Source organism: Cololabis saira, chromosome 18 (genome assembly GCF_033807715.1).
Source record: "Cololabis saira isolate AMF1-May2022 chromosome 18, fColSai1.1, whole genome shotgun sequence".
NCBI classification, from domain to species: domain Eukaryota; kingdom Metazoa; phylum Chordata; class Actinopteri; order Beloniformes; family Belonidae; genus Cololabis; species Cololabis saira.
Genome location: NC_084604.1, coordinates 15,311,843 through 15,330,348, shown reverse-complemented (window position 1 = coordinate 15,330,348; position 18,506 = coordinate 15,311,843). Strand labels below are relative to the sequence as shown.

General features: G+C 45.0%; 2 protein-coding genes across 9 annotated transcripts in view; one reads left to right on the top strand and one right to left on the bottom strand.

The window, feature by feature from the left end:
• The window catches only part of fzd3a (frizzled class receptor 3a), a 32,692-nt gene extending 19,449 nt beyond the window's left edge, over positions 1 to 13,243 (top strand). For 2 of the 3 annotated variants that reach the window (XM_061746574.1, XM_061746573.1), the window contains exons 6-9: positions 665 to 916; positions 9,423 to 9,571; positions 10,939 to 11,352; positions 12,667 to 13,243. In XM_061746574.1, coding sequence (XP_061602558.1) covers positions 665 to 916; positions 9,423 to 9,571; positions 10,939 to 11,352; positions 12,667 to 12,898 — 1,047 coding nt within the window. In that variant the 3' untranslated portion in view covers positions 12,899 to 13,243. The remainder of the gene's footprint in view (positions 1 to 664; positions 917 to 9,422; positions 9,572 to 10,938; positions 11,353 to 12,666) is intronic. The other variant, XM_061746575.1, reaches the window with a different exon arrangement.
• Positions 13,244 to 15,945: 2,702 nt separating this feature from the next.
• cdc42bpab (CDC42 binding protein kinase alpha (DMPK-like) b) overlaps positions 15,946 to 18,506 on the bottom strand; it is a 90,200-nt gene continuing 87,639 nt past the window's right edge. For 4 of the 6 annotated variants that reach the window (XM_061746565.1, XM_061746567.1, XM_061746566.1 and 1 more), the window contains 2 exons: positions 18,251 to 18,325; positions 15,946 to 16,223 (listed from right to left, as the gene is read on the bottom strand). In XM_061746565.1, coding sequence (XP_061602549.1) covers positions 16,092 to 16,223; positions 18,251 to 18,325 — 207 coding nt within the window. In that variant the 3' untranslated portion in view covers positions 15,946 to 16,091. The remainder of the gene's footprint in view (positions 16,224 to 18,250; positions 18,326 to 18,506) is intronic. The other 2 variants (XM_061746570.1, XM_061746569.1) reach the window with 1 other exon arrangement.

Here is an 18,506-nt window from a genome sequence, read left to right as displayed (position 1 = left end):
ATAAGGCCTTTAAATGTCTTAATTTGTCTTAAATCTCAATCCAAGGGTCTTCATTTTGTAATCTTAATTTTAGTGGAAATTTATCCAGTCATCATTATAAAGTTTATTTCATCGTTTTGAGGAGAAATAAACCGGTTGTTAACTTGCTTTCTTGACAACGTCTCAATCAGTGTTGCCAGGTTGAGCAGGTTTCCTCCCAATTGGGCTGAAAAATATAGGACTGGGCTAAAATTTTAACTGCTTTTCCTGGAGAAATTATTTACAAACAAGTTTCCATTATGGCAGAGAAAAGTAGAAACTTCGACAATAAACTCACTGATATTTTATCTGCTTTAATTTACTCTATTTAATTGTAGTCTTTTTTTGGCTTCATTTGTTTATGACTTGAAATTTATTGCGCATTTAATAATTTAGAGTTTTAACATAGAGAATGTGTGATTTGGGCTGGTTTTTCATTATTTCGGTGGGTTTTACGAGGCAAGCAAATATGAAAAATTTAGCGACAAATGGCTCGAAAATTCCAGTTTCTCTGGACATTGGGTTCAGAGTGTGTGACTGTCTTGTTGGTCTTAAATTTAGTTTGAGAATGGTATTAAAAAGTCTCAAATGTAACTTGGTCACACCTGTGGACGCCCCGTTCTAACAGATTCTCCTGTTCCCCCAGGTGGGCGTGGCCCTCCTGCTGGCGGGCATCGCCGCCCTCAACCGCGTCCGGATTGAGATCCCGCTGGAGAAGGAGAACCAGGAGAAGCTGGTGAAATTCATGATCCGCATCGGCGTGTTCTCCGTGCTCTACCTGGTCCCTCTGCTGACCGTCCTGGCCTGCTACCTGTACGAGAGCAGCTACCGCAGCGTCTGGGAGACCACCTGGGTGCAGGAGCGCTGCCGGGACTACCACATCCCCTGCCCTTACCAGGTAACGGGAGAGACGGGACCGGACCGGTCCTGCACCAGTACGGGGTCAACAACTAGGGCTGCAACTAAACTTGAAACTATTAGTCGACTAATCGGATAATTAGTAATTTTTTTTAAATTTAGTATGAGGTTGCTTTAATTATGTGGCGAATGATAATAAGCACAAGAAAGATGGTACTAGAGCCCTGCTCTGTTTTCTTCATCCTGCTCCCGCAGTGTTTATATCCACTCCCGCAAAACTCTGAGAATTTATGCCGCACAATAATAGAGATGCGTTGATTAAGTGTCTTCTCCCGTCCCGCAAGAGAAAAGTCCAGACAAATCTACCTGATTTAATGTTGACATGATCATTGTGGAGTTTGATGGATAATTGACAGTTCATAGGCACCTGACTGAAAGTTAGATGCAAATCCATCATTGTTATCATCGCACAAGCTTTTTCGCCTTTCGTGCAGCATCAATTTTTTGATTGAGGTTATAACGAGAGTAGGCTGAGTGGCTCAAATAATACTAATAAATACCATAAAATAAACAAAGTTAACGAATGAAACAAATTAATTTAACAAATGAAAATATGCTTAATATCTTACCAAGGCGAGTCCGCTTCGTTCAACACTCCGACGTGCTTTCTCTTCAAATGCATTACCGGCGTGCTCCCGTGAAAATCAACGTCTGCTTTGCAAACCTTGCAAGTCATCTTTTTATTCGCCGTATCAAGGCTAAAATGCTCCCGAACTTTTGAAGTTTTATTACGCGCAGCTGCTCTACAGGACGGCGTCATTTTTGTTTACCCGCTACCGCTCGGCAGGGAGACGCCTCCAGGGGTGATAGCGCTCCGGCGTCACGCCGGATTTCCGGCATACCGAGGTGTTTGCGAGAAAAAAATAAAATAAAATCAGGTTTGCCGTTTATTTTTCTTATGATATGAATTTTTCATATACCGTAATACTGGTGAGTAGCGCACACACCGTTGGGAGCGCGGCGCGGCGGAACGTAGCGCCGCTGGACACTGTTTGTGTGGGGACTGTTTAGCCAGTGAGAGTGAGCAGAGCCGGCAGGGAAAAGTCAACAGTGCCGCGTGTCCGCGTGTAACTTAAATCTACCATGGTCTCAGCGTTAGGGCTCGGACAAGTGAGGCTTTATTTATATATGGGCTTTATAAATTTATTAAATATATGAGCGCGGAGTCGGCGAGAGATGCGCGCGGCGAAGAGTACGAGCCGGGAGCTGTGAAGCCTGATTTATAGTTCTGCGTTAAATCGACGCGGAGCTTTCGGCGTAGGGTACGCCGTAGTTCGCGTAACCCACGGCGTAGGGTCTGCGTTGGTGTAACGCGGAACCATAAATCAGCCTTAAACCACACCTGCAGCCCATCAATTCATGAGGAGGTTAAAACAGCGGGGCTGCCAGTTGTTCATTCCTGGTACGTTTTGTTAACTCAGAGCTTTATTGGTTTGTTTGTTTGCTTGCTGGTGTTTTTTTTCTCTCTGGGATTTTTGAGTTATTTATGAAGAAGTTCTGAGTTCCGTGTGAGCAGTAGGCTACTCGAGTTGAGGGGGGATGAGGGGTGATGTGATGGCATCCCCCCCTGAAATTAAAACGGTCCAAATCACCCCACCTGTAAAACTGCCATCCCCCCTTTCCATCCCATGTCATTTCATCAATGAATGTGGTTTTACTGCTATTTCAACATTTAGAGTCATCACCAGAAAAATAACACCAGAAAAACAACTTATTTGACAATTTTCACCTGTTTCAAGTAAATTTTCACTTGAAATAAGTAGAAAAATCTGCCAGTGGGACAAGATTTATCTTCTTATTACAAGCAAAAAAATCTTGTTCCACTGGCAGATTTTTCTACTTATTTCAAGTGAAAATCTACTTGAAACAGACTGATTTATTGCTTGTGTAGTTGAAAAATACATGAGAACAGGACCTTGAAAAAAAATAATCACATATTAAATCGCAATCGTAATATTGAGGAAAAAAATCGCAATAAGATTATTTTCAAAAATCGTTCAGCCCTACATTAGAATCATAAGTGCTGCCACCTCATTGTAAACGGCATCATTTTGTGAGGCCATACAAACCTGTATTTATACTAGTGTGGACATTGTTTTTCTACAATATTTCCTCCTCATGACAGTAAAATAGGCCATTCTAAGCCAATTTACTGCAGCAATTCCTTTCCAAATCATTAGAAAATGTGGTTAACACCCAGTTGTGCATGAAAAAAAAAAAAAAAAACGTGATATACCGTGAAACCGATATAATTTTGAAATATACCGTGATATACATTTTTGGTCATACCGCCCAGCACTACGTTCGCGTAGATCCGAGAGACGCTTTCACTCAAAACCACACCAGTAGCCATACTTAAGCCAATCGGTAATAGTGTAGGGGGTGGTCTTGGGTTTTGGCCAATCAGATTGATTCTAGCCTCGCGTCACCAGGCTCCAGGCTGTTAACCGAAATCACCAAAATAAATGTGTTTCATTCTGTTTTCTATGGGCTGCATGTGGTGAGCTTGAACAACAGGACCATGGGTCAATTTACACCAGACTTACACTTTAAGAGGACAAAAAATGACAATTGTGTTGATCGGGGCATATATCTTGGCTTAGGGGCTCGCTTACCTCCCAGGGAAAAAAAGTTCAGGCTCAGGATTTTTTTTTACTATCACCCCTGCGCCTCACTCCATTGGAAAAAACACGTCTGGCGACAATTGTCAACAATGGAATTCATTGTCGACGAATTTGATTATCGATTTTTGGCGACAACATTGGCGAATCGTTGCAGGCCTATCGACAACGGGGTTTTATTTTATTTTTTATCTGTCTGAGGTTAAAAATAGCTTCCTGCAAGACGTCTAAAGGATTGTGATTAGTATTTCAGTTAAAGTATAAACATCAGTGGTAATACATTTCACACATCTAATATTTAATCACAAGATATCAGTTAGGCCTTTTCCACTGAAGCCGATGTTTAACTTACTTTTTCACTCTGTGAAGACCGATCTGGTTCAGAGCCAGAAGAACTGGTGCTACACTGACACCAGAACTTTGCTGGGTGAGATTTAGTCCCTGGTTCCCCCAGAGGAGCAGCGGCGTTGTTGGATAAGAAACCTTTATCACAGCAGACCGAGATATGAAGACATTTGTTTTGACGGAAAGCACCGTGAGGTTCCCTGTAAAGCGCGCTAAAGGGAGGTTCAGTGCAGGAAGAAACGTCCCAATATTGTTTTTTTTTATTATTATTATTATTGCCTTTATTTAACCAGGTCCGTCCTGTTGAGACACAATGACCTCTTTTCCCAGGAAAGCCCGGCCGATACAGCAGCATAGAGAAGTTTCAACACTTACAAAACACACAGGAATCACACAGATAAAATAACTTGCAGAATAAAAGCAACGGGACTAAGGGCCAATCCCAATGTTCCCCCTACTCACTACCACTAGCCCTCACTCACTACCACTTCACCCTAAAAATGAAGCCACAGCGGTAGGGCCCTTGTAATCTTCCCTAGGGATTGGGACACCACTTGCTACGTCACTGCGTGGTTTACGTCCGTGTACGTAAGCGACTGCATAGGTACGTTTGCACAAACGTCACACCTTATCAGGAAGCCCAGAGCTAAACGCTGTTTTAATTTCAGCTGTAGCGCTTTTAATATGCCACTTTATTAAGTTTTAATATTTTTTCAGGCGTAAAAGTAACCGTTAAGATCCCCAACCTGGGCTCAGTTTATCCAAATAACGCCTATAAATTTGCTCTGACGTTTTCGGGATGAGAAGAGCTGCCGGTGATTTATGGTTCTGCGTTAAATCGACGCACAGCCTACGGAGTAGGGTACGCGTTGCCGCGCCCCGTACGGCCCACGTCGCCGTGTAACCTACGCCGTAGGCTCTGCGTTGGTGTAACGCGGAACCATAAATCAGCCTTTATTCTGGCGTGATCTTCTCAACAACGGGCAAGCGAGTGATTATATACATTCACTGAGTGAATATTATGAAAGTAAAATATATATTTCTCGCTAGAAATGTAATCAAAATGCATTTTTATGCAGAAACTAACTCAAGATATTGATTTTTATTCACTAAAAATTAGAAATGTCCGCCATGTTTTTTGTTTGATTCAGTCTGCAAATGATGACCTAAAGCATTCTGGGAAATTTTTCTGGCCCTCGGTCGCGAAGTCAGCATCTGAAAACCCTAGCTGTGTAGGGCTAGATTCATACCCCCTACCCCTCCATTTGGCCACTAGCCCTACATGCAAAGAGGAATTGGGACACCACTACCCTCACGGGAACATGCAAAATTTAGGGGTAGGGCTGAAAAGTAGGACTAGGGGGTGTATTGGGACTGGCCCTAAGGCTCCGAATTCACATTAAAACAAGAACGAGTGCGGTATGAAGCTGCTCCAGTTTCTCTCACGCAGGTTTTGAGAGATACAAGGTTGATGAGCTCCTTTAACTTTAGAGTTTTCTGCACTGCAGTCCAAGCTAACGTTTCTCTGTGTAGCCGGTTCTTAAAACACCTGGTTGAAGGTGGGGGAGAACAGGTATTGATGGATGATGGAGAACCCAGTGGTAGTGGTTTTTAGATGATGGTAACTGGGAAGTTCCTCACTTCTTCATGGCAGTTTGCACAGATGGTGCTGGAGTCAAACGCTCGATGGGGACGTTTAAATGAAGAGCAGGAGGTAACAGCTGGGTGAAAGCTGCTGGGAGCCAGATGTGTTTGAGGCTTCAGTGAGCAGGACTCTCCGACGGTTTGTCCTGAATATAATCAGACGCTGCGTGTGACGTCTAGCTCAGAGCGACGGGGTGGTGGGGTGGGTCTCCTCTCCTCTCCTCTCCTCTCCTGCAGCATGTTCCTGCAGCAGAGCTGCATCACAGAGCTGCAGCCGCCTCCGGCTTCTCATCTGACGAAGCTGTTAATCATTTAAAGCATCTCTCCATCCTCCTGCTTCTCTGCTGTTCTCAGTTTCTGCCAGCCAGCTATCACCTGACGTGTAACCGGAGACACTCCCTCCCTCCGTTTGGGAATAATGACATAAAGTAAAGTGAGATCTGACCCGTAGGAAGAAACGCAGACGCTGCTTCAGTTGAAGATGCAGCAGAAGCACTTGATCTGCCCTGTAAACATGTCATTGTGTAGAAGAACAGTAATCCACCCTGTGTGTTTGTGCTGATGGAGGAGGGGGGGAGTGGGGGTCCTAGGGGGGTTTCTGGGGTCAAGCTGCTCCACATTGTAGTTGCAGCACATCTGAAACACAACAATGAACACTGGAGATGCTGCTGGGTGTAAAAATAAAATCACAACTTTTTATCCCAACCCCACGGACATGAAAACACACACACACACACACACACACACACACACACACACACACACACACACACACACACACACACACACACACACACACACACACACACACACACACACACACACACACACACACACACACACAGTCCTCGCTGCGCATCAGTACACACAGAGAGTTAAAGTGCCTGACTATATTTATCTTAAAAGCCTCCCTGAGGCTCAGACCTTCCCCCGCAGAGCAGCTTCTGACTCTTCCTCACCGCAGCGCTCAAACAAACACCGTAAACAACTGGAAAACACATCTGGATGCAACACCCACACTTTAGTTTCAGAAACATCTCATATCAGTTTCAGAAACATCTCATATTATGGCACTTTTCCACTAGCACCTACTCTACTCATCTCGGCTGGGCTCGAATCAACTCGGCCTGGTTTCTTTTCCACTACAATTCAGCACCTGGAGCAGAAGTAGGAGGATTAGAGGAAGCTGCTGTGACGTATTTGATTGTGTGACACAAACGAAGAAGACAACAACACTAAAGATGTAGAACCTGGAGGAGATGATAGATGTGCTGCTTGGACTGTGTCTTGTGTTCAATATCAAGTTAAAAAATGAGAGTGAGAGAAGCTTCAAGCGGCAACGCTTTTTAATGTATTTTTAGTTTGTCTTGGCGCTGCTGAAAAGTCAGCTGGTAGCCGTGAGCAGCTATGAAGTGACAGAGCTCCTAGTGGATCTGGTAGTTCCTTATCGCTCGTCTGGATCCCTTTTTAATTCTCTACTCAGCACCAGGTTTATGAACATCTGACCCTCAGAGTTTGGATCACCAAACAGACGTTTGCTGCCGTTGACTTGAATAAAATGAACAAGAAGCCGTCAGAGTCTCTTTCTCTGATGTCACATCCTGACTCAGACGTCTGACTCCAACCCCCCGACCAATCGGTGGCCTGTAGTGTGATGATGTCACAGCCCGACTCAGCCGCTTAGAACCTCGGCAGAGTAAATATAGAACAGTATCTACTCAGCCCGTTAGCCCCGTAGTGATAAAGTGCCAAAGCGAGTCGAGTCAGGCTGAGTAGGTACTAGTGGAAAAGCGCCATTAGTTTCAGAAACATCTCATATCAGGCCGCTGAGCTTGAAGCTGCCGGGCCGCTGATTCAGACTGTAATGAAGACGTTGCCCGTCGTCGTGAATCATCCAGCCTGTTATCTCTGCTGTCAGCAGATAGACTTATTACAACACACACACACACACACACACACACACACACACACACACACACACACACACACACACACACACACACACACACACACACACACACACACACACACACACACACACACACACACACACACACACACACACACACACAGCTGCTCGTAACGAGGCCATCATCGTTACATCTGTATGTCATGTCAAACATGGGAGAGCAGGGCTGTTGCCATGACGGGAGGCAGCGAGCCGTGGTTGGACGTCCGACTCCGTCGCTGGAAATGTCTCTGAATTAATGCTGATAGATTTGTCTCGTCTCTCTCACGTGGGGGACGATTATCTGAGGAGAGCGTTAGCTGCGGTGGTGTTGACGCCTCCAGCAGGGACGCCGTTGTTGACGCTGGAGAAGTCGAGCAGAAACAAACAAACACTGATTCTGGTTCTCGGCCGTCTGCGTGTAAACATCAGCATGAGTCACTAATGAAGCCGTTCATCTGCGACTCTGACGCCCGGCGGCGTCGCCTCTTCTAGCTGCTAATAAACTGGGCTTCACGCTTTCATGTTGCTTTAGATGATATTCATCTTCTCTACCCGCGAGTCTCGTCTCATTTATCTCATTCATGCTTCTCATCTCCTCCTCTCTTCATCCTCCATCTGTGGCCGAAACCAATCTCAGGGAAATAGTTTCTCCATTTTCAGTCATTAAGACGCACCTGACCCAGGGAGGATTCAGCATCTGTCACATCACGCTCATTTCACAGGGTTAATTATAAATCACTGTACAAGTTGTTAGAAACACATTTAATGACCCAAAAAACACTTCCAGCTGCGATGCAGCTGTTGCATGTCAGTTAAATGTGACGTCTCAGTCTGCTGGAAGCTTGTCGTTCTTCTGGAGTCTTTTACTCGCATCCCTGGCGTTAGGGGACTCAGATCTGAGGAGACGAGGAAGATGCAAACAACTGTGGAGCTGAAAAAAGAAAAGTACAAAGCAGCATTTTCTAGTTTTTGTTGGTATCTTAAGTGATTTTAATGTTTTAGAATATTTTTAACCCTTTATGACCTACAATAGAACAAGTCCGCCTAAGCATATTTTTACATGCTATACTGCCATTTTATGGATTCTTTTTATTTGCTATGCATCAAAACAACCCATATAAACCAATCTTTAATAATCTGTATGTAACAAGTCCATACTAACTAAATAAATTGCTAAAAAGTGCAAATAACTACCAAAAAATTTTTAATCGTATTTTAATTTTACACATTTTTCTAAATACAGAAATCCCACAGCTAGATCCCTCAAAACTGTCAATGGAAAAAAGTAACACAGAAGCCTTTCAAACCACAGGAAAAGTATCTGGAATTAATTCATACTTTAGTTCTTGAGATAAATCATTTTATATATTGCATTTAGATATTGCGTCTTCTTCCGGCGCTGAACTCAGCTCCAAAACTTCACTCACGGTAAACCGTTTCACGCACACGGACTTTGGTGGATCCATATGTGTTTGTGGGCGTGTATGGTGTGTGTGGGTTGTATAGTGAATGTGTGGGTCATCGCTGAGTAATATTTTGTAAAAATCTCTGATAAAAAGCACGAACAAGAGCACAAATTCAAACCGACTAGAATGACGTCACCTCCCTTTTCGCGGTAAGTGGCGTGAAAAAAATCCAACCTGATGACAAGCTGACAACGTGATGATGTACGTGTCGACGTACGTCAATGTATGACGTGCAGTGAACACGTACCGGATCTATAAATAACCCGCAATGTCAATTATGAAGATTTCTGCAATTTTACTGGATTATTATGGGATTAATATCTGGGACACTAAATGCAGGATATGGAGGTGAAACTCTTCCTGTTCAACAGGCAGCAAGAATTATTGCCCTGTTTTATTTGGTTGTGATTGTACAGTGCCGGTCTTAAAGGTTTGACCTCATCTGCATTTATCTTCCAGGTGGAGCACACCAGCCGGCCGGATCTGGTCCTCTTCCTCATCAAGTACCTGATGATGCTGGTGGTGGGAATCCCCTCCGTGTTCTGGGTGGGCAGCAAGAAGACCTGCTTCGAGTGGGCCGGCTTCTTCCACGGCAAGAGACGCAAAGAGTACGTACTTCACACACAAACGTTTCTTCCATCCTCGTTCTCCGGTAGTTCTGACAGTTCAGTAATCCCTCGCTAGAACGCGGTTCACCTTTCACGTCTCGCTGCTTCACGGATGTGCGCTTTGTTCTGCATTCTGATTGGCTTAACAGTCTCTCACTTCTTCACTTCCTGTGTGTCAATAACGTTACAGTTTAATATGTACTGTACATCAGAATCATGTTTATTTGGCCAAGTCAGGCCAAGACATGGAATTTGACTCGGTTATTTTCGCTCACTGTACAGTAAATAGGCAATAGACAAATGGCAGCTCTTATTAACAAATATACATGTATGTAAAAACAGCTTGCTGAATTTAAGTTTGCCAATTTACTCCAAAACCCATAATGTCGACTAAACGTTCTGCACTGATTCTCCAGTTCAGATCCAGTTACTAGGGTCGTGGTGGGGAGGCGCTGATCTCCACAATTTGAAGCCTTGTATAATAATGGTTAACAAAATAAAGGATTTCACTTATCAGGGTTCTTTTTGGATCGTAACTCCTGTGAAAAATGAGGGATTACAGTAGCTGCAGCTATCGAATATTTTAGTAATCGAGTATTCTACCGATTAATCGGATAAAACATATTTTTGTGTAGTTAAAGAGCAATTATAAATATACATAAGATGTTAGATGTTAATTGACATTACTAAGACTAAATTATATAATCCAGTAGGTTCATGGCTGTTCATTTAAAAACCCTGAACTTACACCAGTTGACCAAATTCACTGCCTTCACTCAAAAAACTTACGAAGAAATGTTCTTATTTCTAACCTAAAAATGCCATTACACCTGATAACACACATCACTTAAAAGATTAGTTCAATGTTTCAATTTTTTGGCAGTGTTCAAAATAAAATGATGAGCCCTGCTGTATTGGAGCACACTTTCTTTTAGTTAAAACTGTAGCGGGAACAGATGTTTAGAGGAACCTATGTATGTACCGGGTTAGAGGGGGAACATATAGGAGAACGGACCAGAAGAATAGAGTGGATTGAAAATAAAAGTTAAGCACTGAGCTGCATGTGTCTCCCGTCTGGGCCATTGCAGACTGAGCATGATGTTACATTACAATGGCATTAAACGTAGTCCGACGAAATATCCTGGTTTGAGCTGCCGAAATGAAACGATTCCTCGATCATTTTTTGTAATCGAATTATTGGAGGAATGGTTTCAGCCCTAGATTCCAGTATTCTGCTTGTGTTTCAAACGCGCGGCTGCATGAATGATTGACAGGCGAGCTGCTCCGAGTGTTTCCTGTCTCCCACTGGGAGAGTTTCCCTCTGTGATTGAACTCTCTGCACTCACTCCCCCCCTCTCCAAACTCAGAGCATTAACCCCCTCTCCCACTGCCTGCTCCACCCACTCCTCCATCCTGTCCTACCACGCCCACGTCCCCACCACCTTCCCCCTGTCCCTGCCGTCCCTCCTGCGTCTCTCCCTGCCCTCACTCCCCCCCACCACCTCCCCCTCCTCCTGCTGCAGTGGGACGGTCCACGAGAGCCGGCAGGTGCTGCAGGAGCCCGACTTCGCCCACCTGCTGTACCGCGACCCCAACACCCCCATCGTGAGGAAGTCCCGGGGCACGTCCACCCAGGGCACGTCCACCCACGCCTCCTCCACCCACCTGGCCATGCTGGACGAGCCGCCCAGCGGCAGCACCAGCCGGGCCGGCTCGGTGCGCAGCGCCCGCTCCAAGATGAGCAGTTACCACGGCAGCCTGCACCGCTCCCGGGACGGCAGGTGGGTTCCAGCCAGAGGTGTCAAAGTACAAATACTTCGTTACCTTACTTAAGTAGAAATTTTGGTTATCTATACTTCACTGGAGTAATTATTTTTCACACGACTTTTTACTTCTACTCCTTACATTTTCATGCAATTATCTGTACTTTTTACTCCTTACATTTTAAAAACAGCCTCGTTACTCTATTTCATTTCCGCCTTTAAAAAAAAAACTATCCAGTTAAATTGCTCCATCCGGATAGAGTGAATTTGGCTGTGGTTGTTTCAGATGTTCTTGTCCAGTTTTGTTCTTACATCCGTTCCCTCAGATTCCTGCAACTAAACTTGGATGTACATTCCAATAAAGGTTAGGATAAATGATAACATGCCTCTGAAGTTTGACTTTTTGCACCACTACAATACTTATAGGCAACTAGTCATCATATCTCCAGCTCTCTGAAACACAGGTTAATGCTCAATAGTACAAATATATGGTTCTTTAATATATTTGCATTATACTAAGATACTTTCATTTTCAATGGCTTTTGTCCTTAATGGCTTTTTTCCCCCTTACATTACTTTTACTTTTATACTTTAAGTAGTTTTGAAACCAGTACTTTTATACTTTTACTTGAGTAAAAAACTTGAGTTGATACTTCAACTTCTACAGGAGTATTTTTAAACTCTAGTATCTATACTTCTACCTGAGTAATGAATGTGAATACTTTTGACACCTCTGGTTCCGGCTTTACGCTTTCTGACCGACTCCGGGGCGCCGTCGTCTCCTGAACCAAACACGACCTCAGGGGAACAGCAATGTTTGACACAACAGCAATAAGAACAAACACAAAGGGCAGATGTTTATCCGTTTTAGGAGTAAAACTGTGGAACTCATTACACAACGACCTTAAACTAGCAAACTCAATAAAAGCATACAAGATATTATTCAAAGCAAAGGTAACGGACACATATATAGAAAGAAGAATCCACACATGCATGAGATAAAATGACAACTTAAATTGGTTTTGTCGGTTTCCTTAGCATCTTTTCACTTTGTTTTCAGAGCTATCATTATTATTATCATCATATTATTGCTATTACTACTATTATTATCATTATTGTCGTCATTATTATGTGTAGACTTATGATACTTAATTTGTGCTTTTTGTATATTCTATTCTGTTAAAAGGGCAAGATAATCTTTATGCTTCAAGCCTGGACCTTTTCGGTCAAAATAATCACAGTGTTGACCAGGGGAAAACCTGTTATGTTTGATTTTTTTTGATTGACCGAAATAAATATTAACTAACTAACCTCTGTCCTCCTCCGCCGCAGATTCGCCGGCTCTAGTTTCCGGGCGGCGGACGAGCGGCCGCCCTACGGCAGCATGCCGCGCCTCGACGAGTCCCGGCACTGCAGCTCCAACCGGCTGGACGGCCTGTCGCGCCAGGGCTCCACCCTGCGGCTCGACAGCCAATCACGGCACAGCAGCGTCCGCGACCTGAGCATGGCCGTGCCGGGAAACGGGATCCGCCGGGTCCTGGAGGAGGACGGAGCTGCAGCCTGAACCGGGCAGGGATCGTCGGAGAAGGACGGATGAGAGATTGTTGTTGGGTTTGTTTTTGTTTTGAAGAGTATTTGAGGATCCGGTGAGCCGACGCGCTGATGTGGCTCCACACGGAGCTCGTGGAGGGCGACGCCCGGCCAGACTGACGCCGCTACATTTGGATCTCCGTCCTGAAATATCCTCCGCAGCTTTAACTGGACTAGAAAATCCAAAAAACAACCTGAACTCCAAATCGATCGTCGCCCAGTTTACACAAACACGATGGACTCGGTGACGGAGCCGCTGGTCTGGAACGATGAAGAGACTTCTGCTGCACCGGACAGGAATACTGTTGTTACAGACTCTGAACATTCAGTTCAGCACTTGGGAGGGAATAAACTGGTTCAGTTTGTCAACATGGAGGCTGTTAGACGGTAAAGAAGTGCACAAATCTGTGATCTTACGACAAGTTCAGACAGAACACAAAAAAAGACTTAAACATGTTGATGATGCCGTCGTAATGGAGGAAACACCGGGGGGCCGATGACCCAGAGCTCCAACTTTACATCGTCTGAACGAATCTTTAGTCGAATCCTGAATAGTTTCTCTTGTGTGCGAATGTGTCGTTACTTTTAACTCTGTAAATCTTAGAGCAACACTTTCTCTAGTGGCACAATTTGTTCATAGACTCTGATTTTCTGCTGTTCATTTGTAATAAAGATGTTTTTCTTTTCAGAACCGTGTTTGCAGTAGAAATGACCACACAGTCACGCCGGGTAAATTTGTAACAGCCCTCCGCTTTATTGAAATACATCGGAGTCGGGTTAATATGAGTTCTCCACGTAAGTGTGGCAGCCAGTTCCATACATTTTTTGTTTTGACCTTACACCTTAAATATTTTTTTTTTTTTGTGCAAAAAAGAATCTACATCACCTGTAGTGGGTTATCCTCAGTAAAACGCCCAAACCGTCCAAAAAGGAGCAAGTAAAATAAAAGAACCGAAAACAAAATGATTACATCTATAACATGCAAAACTGTACAAATTATTACAAAGCAATCCTAGAAAAAAAGTGTAATATGATATGAAAGAGCAAAATAATATAGAAAGGTACTGTAGGTAAGACCTCACTGAAATGTAAAGGCTTTAGATTTTTTTTTTCCTTTTTCTTTAAAGATCTTCCTCCACTAAAATGTGGCATCTCAGCCGTCAGACCACCTGAAACATGTCATCAGACATCACGCCGCCGCGCTCGCGTTCTTCTAAACGAAGACAACTCACTGGTTCTGACGTTTCCTGAGTTTCCCTTCCTCTCGCCTTAAACGGGGACGTCTGGGATCACTTCTTCTGTACAACATTGGCCAAGAAAACCCCCCCCCCCAGCTGATACGCTCTTAAAAAAAATAAAACTAAAACAAACTCCAGCAGGAATTACGGAGCGGTGCGAGCTTAAAACGTTTCTAAGATGCAGGTGTTTGGACTAAAACCAGCCTGGAGCTCCGGATCCTTCGAGGGAAATAAAAACAACGGGGGGGGGAGCGGCAGGACCGAGCGCCGACGGACGACAACTGGTTTCCCTTTCTGACAGACGAGGCGAGATGAGTAAAAGTGGACTGTGAACCGGGCTCTGCACGGTCCTGACGGGTGACGCCTTTCTGCAGTCGTCTCCCACTCACGCCTCCAGGGAGGAAAGTCTTCAGGTCCGGTTCTGAACCGAGGGGGGGGGGACCGGGGTTCGGGCCTGGAAATCTGCCCTGGTTACTTTCACAATAAACGATTTTTCCAGACAATCAGGAACCAAAGTGCCGATTTGTTTCAGCGTCTAAGTGTTTACATTCTCAGTTTTAGTGTTTTTTCCTCGTAAATCAAGCGCTCCTACGACTCTAGCGTTCACCGAACATCCAAACATTCTCTACGATGAGCAAAGGCCGATGCGTCGGGTCACTAAATCTCCCTCTTTTGTCCATTTTTGGTTAAATTGAGTGGAAGGGCTGAACTTCCCCCGTCCTGGTGCCACAACAGCTGATCGGATGATGCTCCACCCGGGAGTCGGGGTGGAGCAGGACAAGGCATCTGCTGCAGGAAACACCTCTGTGTGTGTGTGTGTGTGTGTGTGTGTGTGTGTGTGTGTGTGTGTGTGTGTGTGTGTTAGCAGTCTAGTGATAAACACACGTGCTCACTGTACAGTACGGGCAGTAGTGTCATTCCACGCCAGATTTGTGAGGGGGAAAAAAAAAACAAAAACACACTCAAGTGTCGTACATATAATAGAAAACAAGCAAATGTAAAATTAACCTAGTAAAAAAAAATAATAATAATTTGAAAGTGGTTTAAAATGGCTTTTTTTTGTGTGTAAATACAACCTCAAATCACTCGGAACAAAAACAGGAAAACAAAAGTCAGGATTTGTCGTCCCGTGAGTTCTCTATAGTATTTTCCTTATCATATATTACTCTCTACTCTGAACCTATGTACATTACCGGGATGGGAGTCGTGAGTCGGTCGGTTTGCTTGCACGGGAAGGTGGAACGTCTACGCTATAACGGAGGACGCCTCCCCGGTCCGAGGAGGAAGAGAAAAGCACTCTGGGAAACTGTGGTGATGTCACGAGAGCCGCGGTGTCGGAGCTTTTTGCTGATGGTCAAAATAAAATAAAAAAAATAGTATAAAGTCACTGCACTTAGTATCAGGAGCAAAGTACAAATAAAAATCATTTCTTTTCTTTCGCACTTTTTTTTTTTTCTCTTTTTCATTATTTTAAATCTTTCGCGGCGCCCGAAGAGAAAGCGACGGTGGGAGAAGTGAGGAGGGGGTTGGAAGCAGAACCTCCCGCTCCTCGTCTATGATTGATAAATAAATTAAAATCGCCCCCTGAAACCCGACTGGTCCTATGTACAAGTACAAATCCCGTCCTCGGTAATCGTCCTGGTTTCTGCGTGGCATGGCGAGGTCTGGGGTCTCGGTGGGGGGGGAGAGCGGAGAGGGGGTCGAGGTGAGGGGAGGTTTCATTCCTACGACGCACAACGCCGCCGCCGCTTCCGTATAAACACATGCACTCAGATCACCTCTCCTGCACGACCCCCGGACTCTGACCCGCCTCGTCGTGGAGGAACGCTGAGACATAAACGGGGCTGGGAGGGAGGGAGGGGGGGGGAGAGGAGGGTTTGAAGTCCTGTGCTGTTGGGCTGGATGGGCGAGAGGTGGATGGGGGGGGGCTCATGTGTCCCACCCCGTCCTGTCTGTGCTCTCCAGGGACAGAGACTTGGCCTTGTGAGGAGACGCCGGGCTGGGGGGGCTGCTGAACGTGGAGCTGTTGGAGGCCGTGGAGTGACGGGGGGAGTCCGAGTCCTGCAGGACGGAGACGAGGGAGAGGAGAAACAGACAGGAATTAGATTAGATTTTCCTTTCATTGATTAAAAAGTCTACCGTATTTTCCGCATTATAAGGCGCACCTTCAATGAATGACGTATTTTAAAACCTTTTCCATGTAAAAGGCGCACCGCATTATAAGGTGCACTAAATATATATTGTAAAATACCGTACTATAGAGGTTGGGGTTGAGTTACGTATCTACCTGATGGAGCTGCGCTACAGGAAATGCTACAAAATCCTACAGCAAATGCAAAAAAAAAAACCAAGAAGAAAAGTACCGTATGTCAAACTGTATTAACAAAATAAAAACCAGCTTTGCTCCGTCTCGTCAAAGTCGCCATTATGCGAGTCAGCGTCGCTGCTGTCGTCTTGAACGTCTGTGACGATTCCTGACGTTTTTAGCGCCATTACTTCGGCGACACCAACTACATTACCCACAATCCGCCTGGCTACAGTAACAGAAATTACCGTAATGATCATATATAAGGTGCACTGCATTATAAGGCGCACAGATGTTTTTTTTAGAAAAATTAAAGGCTTTTAGGTGCGCCTTATAGTGCGGAAAATACGGTAATTTTTAATTCAGATTCTTAAAACTGGAAACTTCAGTCCGACAACAAGTGAATGTTGAAGATGGAGGCTGAACCGCGCTGCTGCCGCCGCCTCGGCCTCCACTTTCATCCAGCAGCAGATGAACGACTGGCCAGAGATGATCAGCAGAAAGAAAACAAACATGCAGGCGGTGCAGATGTGAAGGGGAGGGGGGGCAGGGCGGTGGGGGGGGTGATCCACACACACGGTCCGACTCTCATCCCGAGTTACTGATGAGCTCGAGAGCCGACCGCGTGTCGTGTCGTTCCAGTCCAGCGGCGCTCCCGCTCCGTTTCCAGGTCAGTGATGCTGCAGATCGGGTCTGATGAGCACTAATCCTTCAGTGAGGCCGCCGGCGCAAACATCTGGCCCAGTAATTACCACAGGGGGCAATAACAGAACCAGGGGGGCAACAGGAAAACATACTGCAGCTAGAAACTGTGACTTTCTTTACATTATTATTATTTTGGAGAGAAAACCTTCAGAACTCAAACCTTTATTTTCAACAGCATGCAGCCTGATGTGCTTCTAGTTCAGGGGTCGGCACCCCAAAATGTTGAAAGAGCCATATTGGACAAAAAACACAAATAACAAATATGTCTGGAGCCGCAAAAGATGAAAAGTCTTGTATTAGAATTAAGTCAAATGGCGAAAGGTGAAATGTTGAGAAAAAAGTTGAAATGTCGAGATTAATGTTGAAGTACAATCTCGAGAAAAAAGTCAAAATTTTGAGAAAAAAGTCAAAATGTCGAGAAAAAAAGGCAAAATTTTGAGAAAAAAGTCAAAATGTTGAGGAAAAAAAGGCAAAATTTTGAGAAAAAAGTCGAAATGTTGAGAAAAGGAAAAAAAGAACAAGAAAAAAAAAAGAAAAGAGAAGAAAAAAACAGAAAAAAAACAAAAAAACAAAAAACAAAGGAAAAAAAAGGTCAAACATTTTTGAAAAAGCTCCAGGAGCCACTAGGGCAGCGCTAAAGAGCTGCATGCGGCTCTGGAGCCGCGGTTGCCGACCCTGCTCTAGATTCACTCCAAACATGCAGACTTTGACATTTACGTCCCAGTTTCCAACCAGTCTACTTCATATTCATCATTTTAGTGTATTTTATGAATAATATCGTGGTTTTCAGGCCTGGTTGAGGTCTTGAGCGGCAGATTCCTGGTTAGAAACGTGTTCAGGAGCAGCATGGGGACATGCTGTGTGATGGGAAGCTGCACCATTTAATCACCAGCCGATGATGCTCTGGTGGAGGATGCATCCGGATGCTGCTGATGCAACAGGGCTGAGATGGTGCAGTGAGGAGGGGGGGGGGGGGTTCAGTGACATGTCAAACACACGGGCGTGATGTACGGGCTGTGGGTGCAGACGCGGTGCAGACGTTCTCACGTGTGTGTCGGTGCTTCCAGCTGAACATTACCTTCATCTTACTAAGCAGGGTCCTTAAGGCCCTTTTCAGGTCGGGGGTCTTCTCCGACGGGGAGACCGCCTGCCACTGCAGAGGAGAGTTCAGACTCAGCGCCCAGCCCTCAGACAACATGCTGGGGTGGGATGAGGGGGTGGGGGGGCAGAGCTGGGTTAGGGGGAGGGGGGCGAGAGATGGCGCAGGAATGGAGTTGAAGCCTCCAGGCTTACGGGCCGCGGGGATGGGAAGCCACGGGGAGGATTGCGGGCAG